This window comes from Canis lupus, chromosome 30, assembly GCF_011100685.1.
Source record: "Canis lupus familiaris isolate Mischka breed German Shepherd chromosome 30, alternate assembly UU_Cfam_GSD_1.0, whole genome shotgun sequence".
Classification (NCBI taxonomy): Eukaryota; Metazoa; Chordata; class Mammalia; order Carnivora; family Canidae; genus Canis; species Canis lupus.
The window spans coordinates 21,654,719-21,678,683 of record NC_049251.1 but is presented as its reverse complement, the minus strand read 5'-3'; the positions used below and the strand labels follow the sequence as shown (position 1 = coordinate 21,678,683).

Below are 23,965 nucleotides of genomic sequence, written 5' to 3'. Positions count from 1 at the left end.
AGTAAACTCACCTGGGCAAACAGCTGACATGTCTACAGTTCCTGGTCATAGATCAGTCTGTGGGTTTCCTGACTTAAGTCAGCTTTACTAGGATAGGGTTTATTCATGAAAGTTGACCAAAAGAAGACTTCGTAGGATTATCATTAGGAAGGAGAAGTGGAAAGTGATGTGGAATTGCCAGAATACTATTCCTTTTGGAGGGCTAGAGAAACCTGAAACTAGGTGACAGATACTATCATTTAGGTTATTCAAGTAGTGAGGCAGGTAGGTTACCTCCAGGGGAGAACTCTCAGGAGGGTCCTATTGCAAGGGAATATAGTAGGAAACTTGAAAAGGTGAACTTGTGTTGAATCTGTATTAATTGTATCCTAGGTTCTGAATATTGATTCACTAATCCTTTAGAGACTCTGCTCTCTATCTCCCACTCCCATTAGAATAGTGTTTGTCCTCCCTAGGGAAATGAACAAAAATTAACAGCCTAGGGATACGTGGGTGGCTTAGTTGGTTGAATGGTCGGCTCTTGATTTCGGCGCAGGTCATGATCTCAGGGTCCTGGGATCTGCTCACATTGGGCCTAAGGCTCAGCATGGAGTCTGCTTTGGGATTCCTTCTCCCCCTCTGCCTCCTCCTCTCCCCCTGCTTGCCCTTGACCCTGTAGACCAGAAGAATGACTCTAGAGACCCACAGGCTGCATCTCTTCCACAGAGGTGTTTTGTTTGGCCCACATTGACATTTTTAAATTTTCAAATTGGTTGCCATATTTCAAAATTGAGAGAGTTTGCAGAAAAAAAGTTGTGTGTTTGATCTCTCTTCAAACTTTAGGACACTTAAGTCCTTACTTCCATATGACAACTGTTGGCTGTGCCTATGTAGCAACTACTCCTTTCAAACATGGCATATACTCTCCAGTCTTCTCAGTCCTCACCAGACTTTTAACTCTTCAACACAGATATTTTTCTTCCCTGTAGTCTATAATTTAATCATTTGGATTACCTGTCTGGCATTTGAGTTTGACCTCTGTGTTAGATTCTTAGAGGCAGGGTTCTTCTGAAAGTCATTCTTTACAGGGTTGAGGGAGCCATAATAGTAAGTATGAGGATGAGAAGATAGGCTCTTTTTATCTCTTAATAATGTGGACGCTCTTTACTGTCAGTTCTTGCCCTGGCTGGCCATTACAAAAACTAGTCAATAGAAAGCAAAAGTAAGGTAAAACAAGAATTATGATAGCCCTTTTGAGAGTCTTTCCCATTGGTTAGCCATCGTGTGATTTTTATCTTATTTCCCAGTGAAACCTTCCTTGACCACTCTAGTTTAAGGTGTATCCCTTCCCGACACTTTTTCTTCATAGTATTTATCTTAATCATATAACATATGTTTTACTTCTAATTTCGTTGATTGTCTCTCTCCTGGTATTAAAATTTAAGCTCATGCCTAAAGCATAGTAAACACTCAGTAATGGATGAAAGAATGAATATTCTCATTTAATTTTTAAACTTTTCAAGTCTGTCCCATGGTTAAAATCTTAGGTTAGAAGAAATTACTTCAGTATGCCTACTGCTGCAATGATTGGACAGGAGCTAAAAGATAGGTGAAACGTTAGAGTATGATATATCTGCTTCCTGAGAACCAGACTAATGATGTTAGAGTAGGACTTTCTAAGATAGAAAGATGCAGCCTCCTTATTGCTAAGCCCTTGAAACCAAACCAGTATATTTTAAAGCACATTCATTAAAATGACCACTGTTAGATACGATTAGATGTTTAGATGTCCATAACAATCTCTTTAACTTTTTTCTTTCATAATTTAATCACTTCTAATTATATGTGCAGAACTTTCCTAATATATTATACAGAATCTATTCAAATACCTTACTTAACCTGCCTTGGTATATAAATTTTCCAGTGCTTACACTGCAGCCCTTCAGGGTTTCTTGATGTCAGAGGTTCTCTCGGCTTGCTGGTAGTTGAGGCAAGCTGAAAGGGGTTTTTTGTTAGTTTGTTTTCAGATGGTCATGGATTCTTTGGATCACCCAGCAGAATTTTAAAAAATTGTAAAAAGCAAAATTTGGGTTTCATTTTTCTTAAACTGTCCCCCTAGTAATTGGTATCTTTCAGATGGACTCATATCACATTCCTAATCTCAGCAGAATATTTTAAGCAAAATTAAACCATTTTCATTTTATATCTTATTCAATAGGTTTACAAATAGAATAAATTCTCACAATAATACAAGTATAATAAAAATTACTCTCTCTGTTTGATTTATATTTTCTAGAACTGAGAATAGAAAAATAACTTCCTCTTACATAGTTTATAGCAGGTAGCTCAAAAGAAAATCACACCCCACCCCCACTGCCCACCATGATTCTATGAAAGCAAGTTAGGAAAGTGAAAATTAACAATTCTAAGCAACAGGCATTGAAAACTAGAGTCCTCATACCTTGACCTTTTTCTCTATCTTCCTTATTCAATCCTGTGGGAGGACAGCTTTCACAACTGGTGGGGCCTGAGAGAATGTAATGTCAGGTATGTTGATTGTTTCCATAAATTAAAAAAGGCTATAGAATAAGGTTCTACTTACACCCCCCCCCCCCCCTTTTAGTCCTTCTGTCAGTGATGCTGGTGAAGAAAGAGGCCTTCTTAGTACTGTGTTCCTGAATCGGTATCATCTGAGGGGGAAATATTTAATTTTTTTTAATTTTATTTTTGTAGTTTATAAAATCAAATACAGATTCAAGCATGACTATCCTACCAGTGTAGATATTTTCCCTCCCTACATGATTAACTGAAGAAACAGTCAGACTGGAAAATTTAGGTTTCTAGATTTTAGGCTGACTGTTTTACATACAAATTTAAATTAAAACTTTTTAAAAAGAACTTTTCTGATACCAGATTGAAAAGTAAAGTTTAAAGAACTAATTATGGACATGATACTTTGGTTGGTCGTCATCTACCAGAACTCAGTCATTGTCAACCTAGCCAGTTATTTGAAGGGTATATATACATCCTAATAAAAGAGTGTCTGTCTGCTTTTTCTGGAAATAAAGATAATGATCTTCAGATGTCAATTCAACATCACGGATTTGCTTGAAAGCTTCACAGTTAAGCCCTCAATTCGTTATGGTCTTTGTAAGTATCAGCCCTCACCCAGTCTTGTGACCTTATTTAAAAAAAACAAAAAAACAAAAAACACACACAACCCTCAGTAACACCTGAGAGGGAAGTCTCATAACAGGAAACACATCACCACAGTGAAACTTATTTCAAACAAAAGAAATTCCTTTTTATTAACATTTGAGGAATTATAGAGTAAACCCAATTCAGGATGGTTCCTAAGAACAGGAACAGATCTCTCCATTCAATCTACGTTGTAACTATATTCCATGGCAGTAAATACTGGGAGTATATTACCTTACCATCTGTTTGAAGGGCTTCAAGTTCTGGTAATCAGACATTTGAAATTCACCCGGGCCCTAAGCAATCCATCTCGTTTGTATTGATAGTTGAGAGGCAGATGTCCTGAGCATACAAGCAGAAATGCTAAAAATAAACTCAGTTTTTGAAATATAGAATATTATTTCAAGTATTTTTTATGACAGAAGACAAGTAGAAATTTACACATTTTGTTCCACGTCCAACCTAGGAAAAGCTTTTATTTCTGACCTATTCTGCCTAAATTGATTTCTTTCTCTCTGGTAGCACAGTGGTTATCAGAAGTAATTTCTAACTTCTGTTTCATCTTGATGGCTTAGAAGGGAATAGTATCCACCTTTTTCTGCATTAACTCTGTGGAAAGTCACTGCTAGCAGAACATTGTCTTCAGTAACTTAAGGGCAAGTATGATGCTCACATATGAAATCTAGGAGCCTTGTTCTTATGTTGTACCTCCCAAGCAAGTGGAGGTCACCAAGGTAAAATATTTCCTACATTTCTTAAGACATCTTGCTTTTTCAAATAAAAGATTATACACTTGTTGATAGAATTTGATAATAAACTCTTCTACCAAAATCTTTTAAGCAATTACATATTTCAGAATAATCTCTATATAGTAATATTTATCATAGATATTTTATAAATTGCTTTTAATCCTCACAAAAATTTTGTGAGCATTTTATAACAGTTTTACAAATTAGCTTGAATAGCTTCCTAATATCATGAAGCTAATAAGTGCAAATCTTCAATTCTACTCTTAAGTAAGCCTTCAATTAATTCTATATTCTGCACCTTACTACGTATCTTACTGCTTTAGAGAGATTAGATTTGAAGGGTCAGTCTATCAAGCTCAAGTAGCAGCTGTTTAATTCACTTATATAGGTCATATATTCATAATAGTTCTTTATCAATAGGAAACTTACCTGTTAAACTCAGATTTATAAAAGTTCTATCAAAGCTGCTTTATTACTATGTTAATCACTGGGTAATATTTTTATATGAAAAATCTCTGACACAATTTCAAGAAGGATCAGTGAATCATACATTTTGCAATATTACTCTCAAGGATAAATTGTTGATTTTTTCAAAATTAAATTTTCCACCTTAGTGAAAGGTGTTTTTAAATAGTGAAAGTAAAAATGGCATTCTAACCTGCAAGTAAACAAGAATCCCATAATAGATGTGGCATGAAAAATTCCAAGGGAATTGGTGAATTACTCAAATTATGGACAACTATCTAATCTTTTGGGAAATTTTTAATTAGAACCCTGTTTTATAGAAAAACAAATTCCAGAGGAATTAAACACCTAAATGTGAAAAAGAGAGCTTTAAAAAGAAAACAAGGGGGGGTGGCTTTATGACATAGGGATAGGGAAGAATTTCAAAACACACAAAAAACACAGATTATAAATGAAAAGATTGATATATTTGACATGCAGGAAATTAAAAACTTCTCTACATCAACAACTCCAAAAACAAAATGAAAAGATGAGGTACAACTAGGAGAATGTAATAGCACGTATAGCCAATGGAGGATTGATACATAGGCTACATGATAAATACTCTCATTTTTAAATGTGTGATTCCTTGAACAGTGATTCTTTAGATGAGATTCTCTGACTACCAGTATCAGCATCACTGGGAACAAACGTATTAGAAATCAGGATTCTCTAGCCCCTACTTAAGACCCTACTGAATCAGAAACTCTGGAGGTGGGATTATGCAGTCTTCAACAGGCTCTCCAGGTGATTCCTCTGCATGCTAAAATTTGTTAGCCATTGTATTATAGTAAATTCAAATGATAAATAGTAGGGAAAGATAGCCTTATCTTCAACTAGAAAATGTAAGACTGTGAAGTATTTTTTCATACCAATAGGGTAGCTAACTAACATTTAATCTTAAGTTTTAACAAGGATGTAGAAAAATTATAGTTTTGCTGTTGGAAATATAAATTGGCAGAACAGTTTCAGAGAGTAATTTGGAAATACCCAATAAAGTTGAAGATGTGCATCCTCTATGACCAAGTATTTCTATTTTTAAAACCATAGGAAAAAAAAACTCTTGCACAGAGATACAGCAGTCACAAATAAAGAGTTTCCATTGTAGCACTATTTGAAACCATGAAACTATGATAACTCTCAGTAAAGAATGAATAAACTAGTTTTAATCCATGCAACTATTGTATAATCTGTTTAAAGTCAATGAATTTGCAAATATGGCAAAAGTATCTTTTAAATATGAATAGTGGTGCATGTGTACCTACTTCCTGTACTTTGTTTGAAATACTTTATAATTTTAAATTTCAAAAATTAAATGGGATATTACAATATTAAAAGGATACCCATCTGGCTCTGTCTTATTTTTCAGGATTCTGTTTCAAAAGGTGATTGGGTTTGGGACGACTTTGTGGCTCAGTGGTTGAGTGGCCAGCTCTTGATTTTGGCTTAGGTCATGATCTTAGGGTCCTAAAATTGAGCCCCACATCAGGCTCAGTGCACTCAGCGGGGAGTCTGCTTGAGGGTTCTCTCTCTCCCTCCCTCTGCTCTCCCTTCAATTTGCTTGCTGTCACACTAAGTAAATAAATCTTAAAAAAAAAAAAAAAGGTGATTAAGTTTGGACAGATCAGAATCTTGAATCTAGTTGAGGGAGGAAGTATAACCAGACACTGAAAATCATTTTTTGAACACTAAATGCAAAAAACCCCCCAGGAAATGCAAATTAATTGAGTATCAATTCTTGAAAAATTGCTCTGGCCCAAAGTAGAGGGACAAATAGGCATATTCTAAAATCATGTGTCCAAAATTATTAGAGATGAATTTTTAAGTAGTTTTTTATTTGTTTTGGGGTTTGTTTTGTTTTTTAAGGAAGGTACAGTGGGAGAGAGAGAATCTTAAGCAGGCTCCATGCCCAGCTCTGAGCCCCACACAGGGCTTGATTGCACAACTCTGAGATCATGACATGAGCTGAAATCAAAGGTCAGACACTGAACTAAGCTACCCATGTGTGCTAATAAGTAGGGTTTCTCTTGTTTTTTGTTTGTTTGTTTTTTTCAGACTTAAAAGTTAAGTGGCAGCATGAAGGCTATATATTCTAAAGTGGTGCCTCTCAACCTTTTCTTTTTTTAGCTTGTATTGCATTTTAATAAATATAAATATCTTATATTCATGGTTAATTATCTGAAATTTCACAATAAGTTAAATACTATTTTAAATAAATGACTGAATAAAAGATACTGTGATTACAGAGAAGAATCCTTTTCACTTCCTCACATTTTTATCTACATATAGAAAAGAGATCTTCGGTTCTCTCAGAAATGCTAGAGGGAAAAGTCTAACCTTCTAAATTAATCAAGATGGGCTAGACTGTGTTGCCATAACAAAGTAAGCCTGAAATACCAGTGGCATAACCAAAAAATTTTCTTTTATTCACATTATATGTATAGCACAAATCATTGGAAGCTCTTGCTCCACATAGTCCCTTGGGAACCTACATTGAGACACTGGCATGTTGTAGATTCACCATGACATACAAGGTGCACAAAGAGAGAAAAAGAATGGATTGTTGATTCTTAATTATGCTGAGAAATGAAATATATCATTTGTGCTCCATTCATGTGGCCCTAAAGTAACTACAAAGGAAACAGAAATGTCAGTGAGCAAATGGAATATTGATGAGCACTGTCTCTGCTCCATGTTCTCTTTACTGCATTCCTTGCACCTCATATAAGGAATTAGATAGCTCCATGTTACTAATTCATGGTGTGAATGAATATACTTTATCAGCCAAAACTTCAGAAGGGAAGGGAATTTTCCCTTCTCAATGGTAGGACTCAAATACCAAACTCTACCTTAAACCTTCAGAAGTAACTTGATTTTGTATATCTTACATTATACCTTTTTTTTTCCCCCTCTGGCTCACATGATATCAAATTGAATGCTGAATCTGATTGTTTGCTACAGGCTTTTCTGTTCAGGATGTGAAAGATCAAAGCACTAACTAGGTCATGTGCAAAATTAAGTTTAAAGTGGTTTCCTGGAAGGTTTTTGACACCTAAATCAAACTTTAGTTCAAAGATTTCTTTTTGTACGTCTTCTTACAAAGATTGAAATGTGTTAGAGAAAAGTCCTCATAAGCTTTGAGGTACCAGGGTGGCTCAGTCAAGTGTCTGACTCTTGGTTTCTTCTCAGGTCATGATCTCAGGGTTGTGAGATCGAGCCCCGTGTTGAGCTCCATGCTGGGTGTGGAGCGTGCTTGAGATATTCTCTCTCCTGCCCTCTCTCCCTCTCTTAAAAAAAAAAAAAAAATTAGAAGAGATCTTCAACCAAAATAGTAGGAAATTATCATTGTAGTTCATTCAATTAACTAGTATTATTTGAGGTTTCCCCTAAACTTGAAATCGGTTTCAATAACTTTGCTTTGAGAACTTAACTTCTTCTTATATGGGTTCTTTTGATAACATAATCTATTTTGGATTTAATATGTTAGGCATTGTTGAGATTAAGTGGGTGATATTAGTAATATTCAACAGGAAGTATTTTAGGAACTAAATTTAAGATTTAAGTGGAAAGAGGTTGGAGGTAGGGAAACCAGCTAGTGCACTTTTTAGTAATTAAGAATTTTTCTAAGTTCCTTAATGTCCAGGACTATTGTGTTGTTCATCTGTGTATTTCCAATCTTTGTAGGTTCATTGTGAGTTTGTAATTATTGTAAATCATCTGTGGAACATGTCAGGAAATAACATTAATGAATAAATAAGCGAGTAAATGAGTTCTTCTTTACTGTTATAAGAAAGACAGCTAAAGACCTAGATTTAAATTGTGACAGGAAAAATAAAGAGCCTGGAAGAATATGGGGGAAAGAGTTAAGAGGGCTAAAAAAAGGATAAAGTGGAGTGTGTGATGAACAAAATTAAGCATACTCCAAAACAACATTGGGGAACTGGAGAAAAGATATTAAGTAGCAGTTGGCAAAGAAAATGTCTATTTGTGTTTTGTTTGTTTTTTTGAGAGGAGAATTATTCAGGATATTGCTCCATGCAAGGAGCCTGATGTGGGACTCGATCTCAGGTTTCCAGGATCACATCCTGGGCTGAAGGCGGTGCTAAACCGCTGAGCCACCCAGGCTGCTCTTGTCCACGTTTTCAGTTGCAGTGGTGTTTTGCTTGAAGTAGGCCACCAGAATTTCACTATATTTTTACTATAACAGGGTTTGTGGCACTCTTAAAGCTACTCTGTGGCAAACTAAGCTGGGAAAGAAAGTTATACAGTCTTCTTCATAGCAGAAATTATTTTAAAGGATAGGTTTAGAGACAAAAGGATATAGTTGCAGAACAATTACAGATATCCTTACAAGTTGGTTCTCCAGATAGCAGCCACTGCTGCAACTCTGAATAATGACATCTGCATAGTGTGGAAAGGGTTGTTGGTAGTAATTCATATTTTTAAACTTTAGTTCTGTCTCCATGTGACAGTAGCATCATTAGTCATGTGTTTTTGGTTTTTGAGAATTAGAAAAGGATCACAGAAATCATCTTACCCATTTTAACAGTTGTAAGGAAAATTTGCCAGAGCACCGAACTTCGTAGCCCGTTAAATGATTAGGCTAAGACTAACTAATGAATATGCTTTTTACTTCTAGTCTCATACTTTACCTGTGATACTGTGCAATCCTCCTTCTCAAATATGCAGTCCTCCTTTTTGAAATGTGATTAAAGCTGAGAAATTTTTCTCTAAGCATTGGTTTTATTCATATCTAGAATATAAGAATTAATAGGAAAGTACCATTTTCTCTGAATAACTTTTTATGTGCAATAAATTTACCAAACAACTTAACTATTACTTTATTGATGAGAAAAAAAAAAAAACTAAATTTTTGCTTTGGTAGGTGATTCATTCCATCTGGTTTAAATTTAAACAGTGTTTTTTAATTATCATTTTCTTATTAAAATATAGTTGATACACATGTTGCATTAGTTTCAGGTATAGGACATAGTGCTTCAACAATTTCTATACATTATGCTCTGCACACAAGTGTAGTTACCATTTGTCACCATACAATGCTATTAAAATGCCATGACTATATTCCCTATGCTATACCTTTCATCCCTATGACTTATTCATTCCATAACTGGAAGTTTGTATCTCCATTTCCCTTTACCCATTTTGCCTATCCCCCATTCCCTCCCTTATAGCAGCCACCAGTTTGTTCTCTGTACTTATGGGTCTGTTTCTACTCTTTTTTGTTTTATTTTTTTAGAGTATACATATGAGTGAAATCACATGGTATTTCTCTTTGTGATTTTTTTTTTTTTCTGACTGACTTATTTCACTTAGCTTAATACCCTCTAGGTCCATCCATGTTGTTGCAAATGGTAAGATGTCATTCTTTTTTATAGCTGAATAATATTCCATTGTATATCTATCCCACACCCTTTTTTATCCAATTCACCTATCACTGGACACTTAAATTGCTTCCATATCTTCACTATTATAAATAATGCTGCAATAACCATAGGGATGCATATATCTTTTTGAATTTATGGTTCCATTTTACTTGGGTAAATATTCAGTAGTGGAATTACTAGATCATATAGTATTTCTATCTTTAATTTTTTGAGAAACTCCATAGTGTTTTCCACAATGGCTGCACCAATTTACATTTCCTACCAGCAGTACACAGGTGTTAGTAAATTTTGTTGAGGATAAACAATTGTTTTAAAAATGATGTCTTCTTTTTAATCTTTTGTAATCAGAAAGAAGTTGAGAATTTTACAGACCTGGAGAAACTCTACCTCTACCTTCAGCTGCCTTCTGGTCTCAGCAATGGAGAGAAAAGGTATATCTCTCTTCTTGCTTTTCCCTTAATTACAGTGTTAATAGGACATACTTAAAGTATGTGTGTCATGGTTGTTAATGTTGTGTGCTATTCCTAAAATCATCAGAAAACAGAATGGCAAAATAATAGATCTTTTTACTCTTTGATCATATTTGGTTAAGTGTTTACTTATAGTTTTTGCTGATTCATTTGTACATCTGGGTAAATGCTATGAAATACAATTTGGGTTATGTTTTTTAAACAGATGTATTTATGTAGTATGAGGGATTGTGAAAATTGAATTGAAAAGCAGAAAATAAATAGATGGGTATTGTAAGCAATGAAGATGCAGGAGTTGTTTTAGTTACTTCTATGTGAACAGATCACAATATTTTTTAAAATTGCGTATAAGAAACATGAATGTATTATAAATATACGATACTTTAAGTGTGTTTGGGCATAGTCCTGTATTTTCATTACTAAAAACATTTAATAGTCTCATATAGAAAATAGTTGTTAGCTCATGCATTCTATTAAAAGTTTCTTCATCCTTTTAAGTATTTCTCAAAGTTCATTTCACTCATTCATGTACATTATACTTAAAATTCAGTTACTTTAAAATTGTGTATAGAAAGAAGTGGCATGAAAATTCTGTTAACTTTTACCTCTTCTTCCTCAAACCAAATTTTATAGCCATTTTAATAATTTTTTTGCTCTAAAAACTCAGTATCTTTGGAATTAAATAAATTAAATAAATTGTTATAGTTAGCTGGGATGAATGTCAGAATCAAAAAAGGAACTTCCCTCATGTTATCTTGAGTGTACCATTTTATGGATTTAGTTTTTATAAATGATGCTACCATATAGTAAAAACTTAGGATGTTTAGTAGAAATATTGGCCTGGGGAGGGGAGCCAGTTACAAGAAGGACTGTAGGAGGAGATTTGTCCTCTCAAGATCTCTCTGGTGTGATTTGTATTCTGGCACATGAAGTGCTTAATAAGATTTCAGAGTAGTTACTTGAAAATGCTAATAAGCAAATAGAAAATATTTTTTTCCATAACTTTAACAGTTTGATGATTTGGCAAGTTTAGGCAAATGAATAGGCAAGTAAGTGAACAAATACCCACTTAGGGATCATTTTCACCAAAACAAATACCTATGTTGTCAGTACTCCATCACCTCTGCCACTGTAGAGACCATCCGGAGGGATGGAACAGGGCAGTAATTTCAGTCAGTCACTAGCTGTGGAAGATGACTCACAACCCCAAATGGACAATTGGTATATAGATAACTGGGCATCTGCTGTATGGCTTTAGTTTGGTCATTAATAGTGTGTTTACATGCAATTCTTTACTAGAACTTAAAGTCCTGGCTCAAAAATTATCAATTGCTGGCCGGTTCAGCTAAAACATGTTTTTGTTTTACAATCAGTGATCAGAATGCCGTGTCATCTAGTCGGGCACAGCAAATGCATGCCTTTTCCTGGATTCGAAATACCCTAGAAGAACATCCTGAGACTTCATTGCCCAAACAGGAAGTCTATGATGAGTACAAGTAAGTAAAATGTGCATATATTAGGCATGCTGAGGTGTTACAGAGCTTAAGTACTACACACGGCTATAGTGATTTGTTTTAAAATTGGTGAATGTCATGCTAGTATATGGGAGTTTACCTTAGAGATTTCCAAGATGCTTTCCATCTCTATCTAAGCTTCTCTGGTAGCAAATATCATAAAAGATAGGATTATTGAATAAAAGGATTTCTCTAAAGTTCTTCTGGATGATAGGAGGGATGTTTGAGGGTAGAATGATAATGGTATAGGATTGCTGAATAAAAGGGTTCCTATAGAGTTCTTAAGGGTGAAAGGAAGAGTGTGTCTCGAGTTAGAAGAACAGTGGAAGGTAATAAATAAGTTAATGTGTAAGCAAAAATGAAAACATGTTTTTCATTTAGACTTCTTAAGGGACGTTTTCATATGTCCAAAACTTTTCTAATCCTTTTCTACACCAATGAAAAAAGGGGTAAGTTTTTGGAATATTGTGAATTACTTATTCATGAATGAGGAAGTTGAGTGGCTTATACAAATTAGACACTCAAATAATGTTGATTGTACAGATAATTTATTTAAGTATAGGAAACAAAAATATAGAGACTAATGGGCCTTTCTGGATAAAGACAATTTAATAATTGCTAAGTCTGGTTTTGTTTAACACTTCTGTAATTGATACAGAAGACAGAATTTATTATGGCAGAGTAAATAAAACCAACATTTTCAGGGTATTTAAATGTCAAATCAGCAAGCATTCGTGTGTTGTACTTACACAATTTGAAAGAAAAGTGTCAAATAAATGCTGTTTGTTAATCAGTATAAAATGACACGAAGGGACTACACTTACTGAGATTTTAGTATATAGAAAGAAAACTTCTACTTTCATTGAAAATTGTGATTCCCTCATCTTAAGAAACATAATGGACCTGGAGAAAAACTAGAGAAAAATGTCTGAAATGATCAAGGGAACAAAGTTAAACTGAAGAGCTTTAGACGTTTTTTTCTTTAAGAAAATTAAAGCTAAGAGTGCATATGACCCAAGTCTATAAAGTTCATTCTCTTAATTTATAATAATCTATAGAGTATCTACTATGTGCCATACCCTGTATTAAGTTCTGAGGATATAATAAGACACAGCCCCTTCCATTCATGAAAAAATAAGTATGTATTTATAGTAAGTATTAGTTTTTCACTAAATTCAATTAATTAAAATAGAGATAACCCTATAAAACTACAAAGAAGCAAATATTAACTCATTAAAAGGTTGTTAATATCAGTAAACATGTGATAGGTTGAAGAAACTCTGGACTGAGGATCCACAGACTAGATTCTGTCATTAAATTTGTGACTTGGACAAGTGTTTTAACCACTGTTTTTTTTTATACATTGTCTATAAAGTGAGACAATTGAAGAGGTAATGTAATGCATTTCTTAAAGCTCTAAAATTCTAAAAGTTGTCTGAAGTAGAAAATGTTGAGGAACAAGTAATCCAAAGATGTCCTGGTGGTTTTCCAAAAGGCAAACTGGACAAATTAATGTATGACATTTTCATAATGAATTAAGAGAACTCAAGATATCATATATTTTTTGAAATGGTGTCTTTCCACTATAGAACCCTTTGCATCATCATTAGAGACAGTACCCTATCTTTGTGGAAGTGTGACTCTGGCCTATTAAAGCAGTCCTTATGTTCCTAAAGGTTTCCTGCCTTTGACAAAGAATTGTTACATTTTTCTATCAAATCATTTTCTGAGATTCCCATAAACTCTCATAATTCTTTTCATATGAAAAGTTACAGGTTTTTCCTAAACAAAAGGGAAATAAAACATTCCATCATTTTGCAGAAGCACTGGGAGCTTCAATTTTGAGCAATTAATTTGTAGCTGTAGTAGAGAACAACAGAGATAAAAGAGGAAGGGAATTTGACTAGAGTTGAAAGGGGAGGTAGTAGGTAACTTTCCTAAAAAAGTAGGAACTTTTTTTTATAATAATATGACTAGAAAGGAAATAGTTCATGGAATTTGAAATAATTATGCTAATGATTATGCCTCTCTTCATAATTAGTATAATTCTGTATCTCAGTCTGGGTATTTTAGTTCAAAAAGCATTTCACCAGGGATATACTTTATGTACCGTTGTATTCTCTACAGGGTTTCCACATAGTAGACGCTAATTTAATATTAAGAGTGGTTAGAATGGACTCTGATCCCTGACATTGATAATAAAATTTCAGTGTTTTAAAAGACTTCGTTAAGTCTTTTAGTGCACTCCTGTCTCCATGGTATAGATAAAAACATTGAAATCCAGGGAAGGTAGGTGGCTCTCCCAGTGACACAAAACTAGTTAGGGAATGATACAGGTCTAGAACTCAGATTTCATGAGTGTTTCACAATGGGCGAGAGGGCACACTTCTTGAATTAGAGTGATAGCATACTGCGTGGGTAGAAAAGATTGGTCAAGTAGTTAGAAATAAACCTGGCTGTGACTTCCACTTAGGGTGAATAAATAAGCTGCTCAAAATATGAATTAGTATACATATAATTAGTATGCATGCATACAAATAATACAACTATGGTAAGAGACACAGCAGAGAAACATGTATTAGCATGACTGGCTAAGAAGAAAGTATGTTTGTGTGTTCACAGCATCGTAACACGTGGGAACTCCAAATTCAAAGTATTCTATTATTTGATCGTTCATTGCCTAAAACCGTAATTTGCCATGTGGGTTTAAATAACTTGAGAGAGATGAAAAATGTAGGAGGGACTACAAACAGGCAAGATGTAGATCAAGTATCAGGAAGTAGCTGGTTAAAGGTTTTTTATTTTAAAAAAAAGTTTTTAAATTATTTTAAGTTGTGTTGTCTAAAGAAAGCAAAATGTAGTATAACTACTTTTTTTTTAAGTACAAGAATTTTAAATCACAAAGAGATTTCAATTAGACACAAAATAACACTCAGTAAAGATTTTTAGAGAAATTTTGTCCTTTCCCTAATGGCCTATTATATAGTCATCTTCCTATTTGGAGTACCTTAATGAGGTTTCCTGCATAAAAACTTAACATATATTCTAAATACTCACTGAAAAAATGTTATTAATATGAAATATACCTTTATTTTAAGCTATCCTATTACACATAGACCCTTGTATAACTCATTGCAGTGATGTTCAGATATATTTTTTATGAAATTAATTCTGTCATAATCATTAAAATCAAAATCCCTTTGAGAGAAAAAAATGAAGATATAATCAAACACAGCATTGACTGACTGCTTTTAACTTTATCTTCATTCTACATTAAGATACTAATAGGAACATAAAGCTTTAAGGGGCTTTCAGCATACAAAAACACTTTACAAATGATCATGAACTTTTGTATTTGTTGAAACTTTTGAATTCTGATAATCTATGTTTAGGAAAATGATCCTTAATGTGTTTATATTATTTTTGAATTACAAAAGTAATATATATTCATCATTACAGTTTTGGCAAAAAGTTATAAATGTATTTAAAAAAAAAAAAAAACTAGTACCAGTAAATCTTACTACCTAAAAATAACCACTTCGGTTTATTTCTTTTTATTTTTTCTAATGCCTTCTTTTTGTGTGTATGTTCTTGTTATTAACCAAATTTGGCTCCACTGTTTACACAATTCTCGAAGGGGGAACAGTGGCAAATAATATTGCACTGAACATTTTTGATGATATAATTTAGTGTAGATTATCAAAATTGAGATTGCTGCTGGTTTATGGATGGACCTTTATATATTAAGGATCTTATCTATTAAGATTTTTAAAAATATTTTTCAAGATTGCTGTTTATTTTAATAAATCTCTTTATAAGTAATTTGATTTAGCCACTTTCTTTGAAGCTTGTAGCATTGCTGTTACGCTTAGAATTTACCTATGCCACTAGCAGCTGAATACCCATGTTATTTTTCCTAGATTTTTAAAAAAGATATTTCTTACTTCACTTTTTATATATAATCCTTTAGTCCATCTGGTATTTATTTTGGTGAATGCCATTAAATAAGGCACTGATTTCAGTTTTCTTCTAAATATTATAAAGTAATTATTCCATGCTTATTTATTGAATCATTTTTTCCTCTTAAAACACTGATCTGTAATATAACTTTGATCTTACCAAAGCCCTTTCTACTCAGTTCTTTTTCCTTGTTATTTTGTCCTTATTCCATTACCAAATCATTTTTGGTATTTTAATTATTAAATGTATAAAAAACTGGTAGGACCAGACTGCCCTTACTATCCCTCTTTTTAAAAATTTTCCTTGGTTTTATTTTCAGACCAATTAATGCTTTTCATATGAAGTTTGATACCACTTTTCTCACTTTAAAAAAGGAAACCTCAAGGGAATTTTGATTCAAAATGCATTAAATGTGAAATCTTATGTTAGAAAAATTAATTTCAGAGCTAGAAGTATGTTTCGTAATTTACATCTTTTTCATGCCCTTCAGTGATGTTTCAGTTTTTTCCCTTCAATTAAATCCGCTTATTTTTCTTACTAAGTTTTATTCCTTGGTAATTTTTATTATGTTATTTCTATTGAAAATATTCTTTCCATTGCTTTACTGTTGATTTGTTTAGGTTTATAGGATATTGTAGACTTGTTATTTATGTTGTACATTTTATATTTACTGAACTTTGTTTAATCCTAATTTTTCAGTTAATTTTGACTCTTGAGTAAAGTTTATTCTGTGTACCTTCCTTATTCTCTTTATTTTATTCTTTGATAATTTTCCTTCTGATTTTAAATAATAACAATGATAGGCATCATTTCCTCTTATAGTTCTTTGTTAAGGATGTATTATAGTTGATCAAGACTTTATTTGTTATTTTATGAGAAAGATATTGAAATTTATCAAATGCTTTTTGGGCATTTATTGAGATTATTATGAAGTGCTTTTTTCTTTGACCTATTGATGTGATATATAAAGATATTACCTAATTTATAAACCCTTCTTTTAGTTCTAGAATGAATGTTCTATTCATATCAAGATGTATAATCTTATAGTGTACTATTGATCTCTGTTTTCAAGTATATTATTTAGGATCTTTGCATCTATATTTATGAGTGAATATTTTGGTCTGTAATTTTCTTTTTTTGTGCTATCTTTGTCAGGTTTTGATATCAGGGTTAGGCCAGCTTCGTAAATGAATTGGAACTCTTTCCCTAAATTTCTGTGCTCTGGAACAGTTTATATAGCATGGGAGTTATTTGTTCTTGAAAGTTTTAAAGAACTCAACCATAAAACCATCTAGGCCTGGAGGCTTTGTTGGAGGTAATACTTTGACAATTTTTTGTGGGTTTTTTTTCTGGTTAGGTTTTTACTTCATTAGTCAAATTTGGTAATTTGTTTCTCATTGAATTCATTCAGATTTTCAGATGTATCAGCATAGCATTGCATATTATTATTCTCTCCTAAATTGAGTTATCTTCTAAATCCCTTATATCTATTTTCATATTTGTAATTTTATACATTTGAATTTTCCTCTGTTTTTTTCAAATTACACTTGGCTGTAGTTTATTTCTATTGGTTTTCTTTTAGAAAAAAAATGAAGCTAAGATTGATATATCAGGGTGTTTTGTTTTTGTTTTTTGGTGGTTTGATTTTTGGGGGGTATTTTTGCGTGTGGTGTTTTGTTTCTTACTTATTAGGTGCCTTTCTTTTCCTTCTCCTGATTTTCTTGGGATTTTTTTCTTACTCTAAATAGAATTCTTTGTTTTCATTCTTATTTAAGATACAAACATTTATATCTATGAGTTTACCTCTGATTATAGTTTTGGCTGTATCCTTTAGGTATGGATATGATTTGTTAAAATTATCATTATGTTGTACTAGAGTAAAATTATAGTTCTAATTTCTTCTTTGATCCCAAATAGAAGTTGTTTTTAACCTTTCATGTTCTTGAGAGTTCTGTTGTTTTGCACTTTATTAATTTGTAGTTTCATTATATTATGATCAGAAAATGAAGCCTATTAAACTTCTGAATTTTTATATTTGTTGAGGTCTACTTTCAGTCTAACAAATTATTAGTTTTTATAAATACTTCTGGACAGCCTCTTTATTTTATACTGTATTCACTCTGTATTGATATATGCTAATTCCACTTTTCTATATTTTTCAAATCTTTCAAATTCTGTAAAATCCTTTCTTTTTGGTCTGTTTAAGCAGTTGAAGATGAATAGTATGTTAATCTCTTACAAAAGTGACATTTGTCACAGTTCCTCTTAGTATTTTTAATGAGTTTTGTTTTATAGATCTCTGGGATGTTTGACACAAGAAAAGGTTCATGATTTCTATCTTTGTTATAGTTTTTGCCTGTTGTCAACAAAAAATGATCCTGGATCATACTGAATGTATTTCATGTTTTTTCTCTTTTGAGATAAATATTTTTGGCCCATTCTGGGTATCTGTCTAATATATATATTTACCCATCTCTTTTTTTTTTTTTTAATTTAACCATTTGTGTCATTTTGTGTAGGCTGTTTACATTATGCTTCTAAAGTTGTTCCTGATCTTGAAGTCTGACCCATAGAAGAAGCTGATGGAATGAACCAATCTAGAAAGCCTGGTGTTGCTAGAAACACTTAGCAACAGGGGAGGGTAGCAGGAAAAAACTACTGCTTTTTCCTGTTATCTGGGAAAGAAACATAAGCGTTAATCTTAAATGGATTTCTCACTAACTGAAACATGGCCTCTTTTAGCAGTCCTAAAAATCTGTTTGCTTTCATTCTGGGGAGAATCACAAACTTTCAGATTTGTAAACTTGAACTTTGGCTGCAGTGTTTTCTCGTACACAAATGTTCTCTCTGAATCCCTTTAAAAAATATTTAATATTTTTAAGGAATATGACTATATTAATTTTCTATATAACCATTTTGTGTATAAATATTAATTTTATATGTATGATGCTTTGATACTTACCAGCTTAAGTTTGTGATTTCTGTTCTATTAATGACTTTAAATGAAACTCTTAGGACAACCTTGAAGGCAGAAATAGATTCTAGGAACACTTGTTTTGAAAGTATTAAAATAATGAACACTTCATAAGTTAAATGATACATAAATGTTTTATACCCGTCTAAAATCTAGATTAAGCCTAATTATGTCTACATAATTCATAAATTTATTCATAAATTTATTAGGTGTATGATATATTGTTTAAGGTAATAGCATTTGAATACAATAAGTGGAAGCAAATATCATCCCTCCTTCCCTTTAAGGATGACTCAAAGAAATGAATTCACTAGGCAAATCTGAACCAAGGTTTTGTACTTTAAGGCTGGGCTCTTTTTGCACTAATCCCTGTTACCTCTAGAAACTTATTCCACGCACTATTCTTTTTAAAATTAAATTTTTGAGGGCAGTATACTACTATGCCTTAATTATATATTAAATATTTTTAACTGATTAGAAATAAACTAAAGCATAAAAGTGATCAATTTCAGCATTACTTTTTCATATTTGACACGTAAATATGGATATTGAATATGTCTTAAGATATAAATTGTTCTAAGATTTTTACCATTGAAATGTACTCTTATAGTGTCTGAATTGTTACCCTAAATACATTGTATAGTATTTAAATGATTACTTTTCAGGTAAGATTTTTTTTTTTCCAGACTTGCTTGATGTGGTCTATTTCAAAGAAGTTTTTAATCCCAGTTTCTCTTTTTTCTGTGTTTCTATGACTGGACTCTCAAAGGAATAGTTAAATCGTCTCTTTTTCTTCACCTTCTGTTTCTGACCAATTGCACTTTCACAAGTGCATTTACTGCATTTACTGTTTAACTTCTCAACTCTTTAGTAATAGTAGAAAAAGCATTGAATAATAGAATGAATTGAATGAATAGAATAGAATAGAATGATTGAATAATAGAAGAGTGGCAGGATAGAGCTATAATAACGTTATTATACCAGAAGGAACTGGTTCTCTTATATGACACAGTTGTAGAAAGGGTTGACTGACTTTTCCAAATCACATTCACTGTACTAAATACATTGTAATCATAACTGAAGTACAAACCAAGTCTCCTAATTTAAAACCAGAGTCTTTTCCAATACCCTGCCTATAAAAACTGCATGCCCCTGAGCCCAGTCATTATTTTGAATCTTTAGCTATCAATTCCTCATTTCTTACTACCTTGGCTTCTTTATCTGCCCCCAGCTTGATTTGTGGCAATTGGTAGGTGGTATTTAGTACTTTTCTTTTATTAAGACTTTAGTATTACCACTTCCAAGGACAAAGAGATCATGGAAGAAGTTAGTAGTGTTTTGTTACAATCAACAAATTAGAATATATGATTTTAAAGTAAATTTATTTGAGTGCATTAAATTATCAAGTGTTACATATACATAGTCCTTACCCTCAAACAGGAAAAACAGATCAGTAAATAAGCAGGACACAAAGAACGAGTTTCCAGATCAACTTGATGGAGTGAGGGCCAGCATCACAGAAGAGGTGACGTGTAAAATCATAAAAACTGAATTTTCCAAGCTGACTAGAGATTCAGAAGGGCATTCTTAGTAGAAGGTATGATACTCAGTGCATAGTGGCTTATAGTCAGAGTCAAAGAGAAGATGTCAGAGACCAGGCCAAGAGAATTAAACTTGTTTCCGTGTGTAGGTCTTGGAGAACTTTTGGAAATTTAAGCAATAGAAAATCATCTCAGAAAGTAAGAAATTCTAAGGATAGGGAGAAAACTGGTATTTAGGGGTTAAGCAGAAGAACATGAGCCCTCCAAAGGAATTTAAAAGAGAAACAAGAAAGCATAATATAATCTGAGAAAAGAGATTATTTTGAGGTGTTCAGTCTCCTGTGCCTCAGACAGTTCAATTTAAAAAGGAAGACAAGAAAAAGATCCGTGTGATGTGTCATTAATAGGCCACAGGGATCTATTGCCAGAGCAGTTTCCATATTTTATTGAGGAATGAAGCCTGATTGCAGTGTCCTGAAAGGTAAGTAGATGTGAGTGCAGACAGGTTTTTAAGGGATGAAGAAAGAAAAAGTAGAAGGGTGCGCGGGAGTGGTAAGAACAGAGTTTTTTGTTGTTGTTTTTTTAGCCTTATCCAGTAAGGATTAAATTGATTTGTGTATAACAGAATATCCAATGAACAGTAGTTTCAACAAGACAAAAGATTTCAGTTTTCCTTTCAGCAGCTCTGTAATTCCAGCAGGGAACCCAGGCTCCTTCTAAATCCGCACTCTACTATCTGTAAGCCTTAGCCTGGTTTTACTTGTTGCCATCTAAAATGAACTACTACAGCTGATAGGAAAAGTAAGTGACTTAGAATTCAGTTGCATTAAGGAAGGAAGGGAGAAAAAGGTTGAAAATCATTGATTTATGATTTTCAAACTTAGTCATCCTGTCAAGTGCCTCGATGGCTCAGTTGGTTAAGCTTCTGCCTTCGGCTCAAGTCATGATCCCAGGGTCCTGAAATCAAATCCCACATCAGGCTCCCTGCTCAGCAGGGAGTCTGCTTTTCCATCTTTCCTTTCCCCCTGTTCATGATCTCTCTCTCACAAATAAATAAATAAAATCTTTAAAAAATAATAATGAAGTTAATCATCCTGTCATATTCTGCTGTTTTTCAATTTAAATTGCCATTTAAATATAATGTTTGTTTCCTCTTCCCAAGTAGACAAGGTGCTTTTTTTTACACTTTGCCCTAAGCTTGCTTATAATAAAACCACAATATTTTCTGTGTTTTTTTTTTTGTGGCAAAATGCATAAAATTTGTCATCTTAACCATTTTTAAGTGTATAGCTCAGTGATATTAGATACATTCACAATGTTGTGGTACCACACCACCACTCATCCACAGAACTCTTTTTTTGCAAAACTGAAACTCATTACCCATTCTCATTTCCCTCGCCCCTGGAAACCACCATGCTATCTATCTCTATCTCATTAATTTGACTATTTTAGGAACCTCATATAAGTGGAACCATACAGTATTTGCCCTTGTGTGACTAGCTTGTTTCACTCAGCATCATGTTCACAAGGTACATCCATTATAGCATATTTCGGAGATTCCATTGTATGTGTATGCCATGTTTTGTTTATCCATTCTTCCACTGATGGATACTTAAGTTGTTTCCTTTTGGCTGTTGTGAATAATGCTGCTATGCACGTTGGTGTGCAAATATATTTTCTAGATACGCTTTCAGTTATTTGGGGTATATGCCCAGAAATGAAATTGATGGATCATATAGTAATTATTTTTTAACTTTTTGTGGAATCACCATACTGTTCTTTATAATGGCTACACCACTTTATATCCTCACCAGCGGTGCACAAGATTCTTCACATCCTCATTAACATTTGTTACTTCCTGGGGTTTTGATAGTGGCCATTTTGATGGATGTGAGGTAGTATCTCATTTCAGTTTGATTTGTATTTCCTGATTAGCTAGTGGTATTATATTTTATGCTTATTGGCCATTTGTACGTCTTTGGAGAAATATATTCAAGCCCTTTGCCCACTTTTTAACTGAGTTGTTTGTTTTTAATGTCGTTGGGTTGTAAGAGTTCTTTTTATATCCTGGATACTAACACCTTATGAGATACTCAATATGTTATGAATTCTACAAAACATACAAATATATGCTTATTATAACAAACTGAAACAGTCTAAAAGTATAGGATCGAATAAAAATCATTCTTTACTCTCTCCTTCATCCCACTACCCTCCTGAGATTATAATATTCCCAACAGCTTTATCTTTCTATGGTTCTTTTTTTTTTTTTTTTTTAAGATTCATTTATTGGGAACCCTGGGTGGCGCAGCGGTTTAGCACCTGCCTTTGGCCCGGGGCGCGATCCTGGAGACCCGGGATCGAATCCCACGTCGGGCTCCCAGTGCATGGAGCCTGCTTCTCCCTCTGCCTGTGTCTCTGCCTCTCTCTCTCTCTCTCTCTCTCTCTCTCTCTCTCTGTGACTATCATAAATAAATAAAAATTAAAAAAAAAAGATTCATTTATCTACTTAGAGAGTGTCCTTGATGCACATGAGTGGGGTGAAGGAATGGAGGGAGAAAATCCTCAAATAGATTTCTGCCAAGTGCAGAGCCCCCTCATGGGGCTCGATCCCACAGCGTGACCTGAGCTGAAACCAAGAGTCAGATTTGACAGAGCCATTTAGGCTCCCCTATCTTTCTATATTTCTATATATAGAAGTTATGTCAATTATTCCTAGATTTTTTTTTAATTCAAATGAAACCATACCGTACATATTGGTCTGACTTCTATCACTAAGCAGTATGTCCTAAGTAGTTTTTCTTGTCCATATATATAAAGTTACTGCATTCCTTTTTTTACTGCTGCACAGTATTTCATAATGTAAATGTTTCATAGTGTGTGTTTTTTAAGCTCTTTATTTAAGACATTTTTTCTGTTATTAAAATAATACTGTACTCAACAACCTTGAATTACATATCTTTGTGCTTGTATAAAAGTAACATTGAAGTATGGACTATTTAGAAATGGAATTATTGGATCAAAAGCTATAGTTATTACCAGGTTTGTTTGTTCTTCGTTTTTTGTTTTTTTGTTTGTTTGTTTGTTTGTTTTGAGAGCACATCCACATGTGGGTTTTGGGGGCAGAGGGAGAAAGACCATCTTAAGCAGGCTGTACACCCAGTGTGAAGCCCATCTCAGAGCTCAGTCTGATGACCCTGAGATCATGACCTCAACTGACTGAGCCACGTATGTGCCCCTATAGTTTTCTCAATTTTAATTTAATTTTTGAGTCATTACTATATTTATGTGATTGTAAGTCAAAAGGTATTAAAGATGTATAGGGAAGAAATTGTATCTCACCTTTGCCTTTCAGCCACCCATTTTCTATCACCATAGGCAACAATTCCAATTAGAATTATACCTAAATAACTAGAATTATATAATCCTAATTATTAGTTATTATGAATGGCTGCATCTTATTCTGTCCTATGAATTATTATTCACTTAGACCACAGTTGATAGACATCTAGGTTTTGATAATACTAACAATGCTGTTGTGAATAAACAATGGTATATCGGTGAGATAAGTCTAAATATCTGAAATTACTAAGGACTTATGCATTTTTAATTTGGATGGAAGTTTGCATAGAGATACGAAATTATTTTGTCTGTATTTCATTTTATATTGT

At 33.3% G+C, this 23,965-nt stretch overlaps 1 protein-coding gene across 3 annotated transcripts in view; it reads left to right on the top strand.

The window, feature by feature from the left end:
• Positions 1–23,965, top strand: part of RFX7 (regulatory factor X7) — a 132,441-nt gene that overhangs the window by 69,662 nt on the left and 38,814 nt on the right. For all 3 annotated transcript variants that reach the window (XM_038580491.1, XM_038580490.1, XM_038580492.1), the window contains exons 4-5: positions 10,184–10,266; positions 11,679–11,801. In XM_038580491.1, the coding sequence (XP_038436419.1) occupies positions 10,184–10,266; positions 11,679–11,801 (206 nt within the window). The remainder of the gene's footprint in view (positions 1–10,183; positions 10,267–11,678; positions 11,802–23,965) is intronic.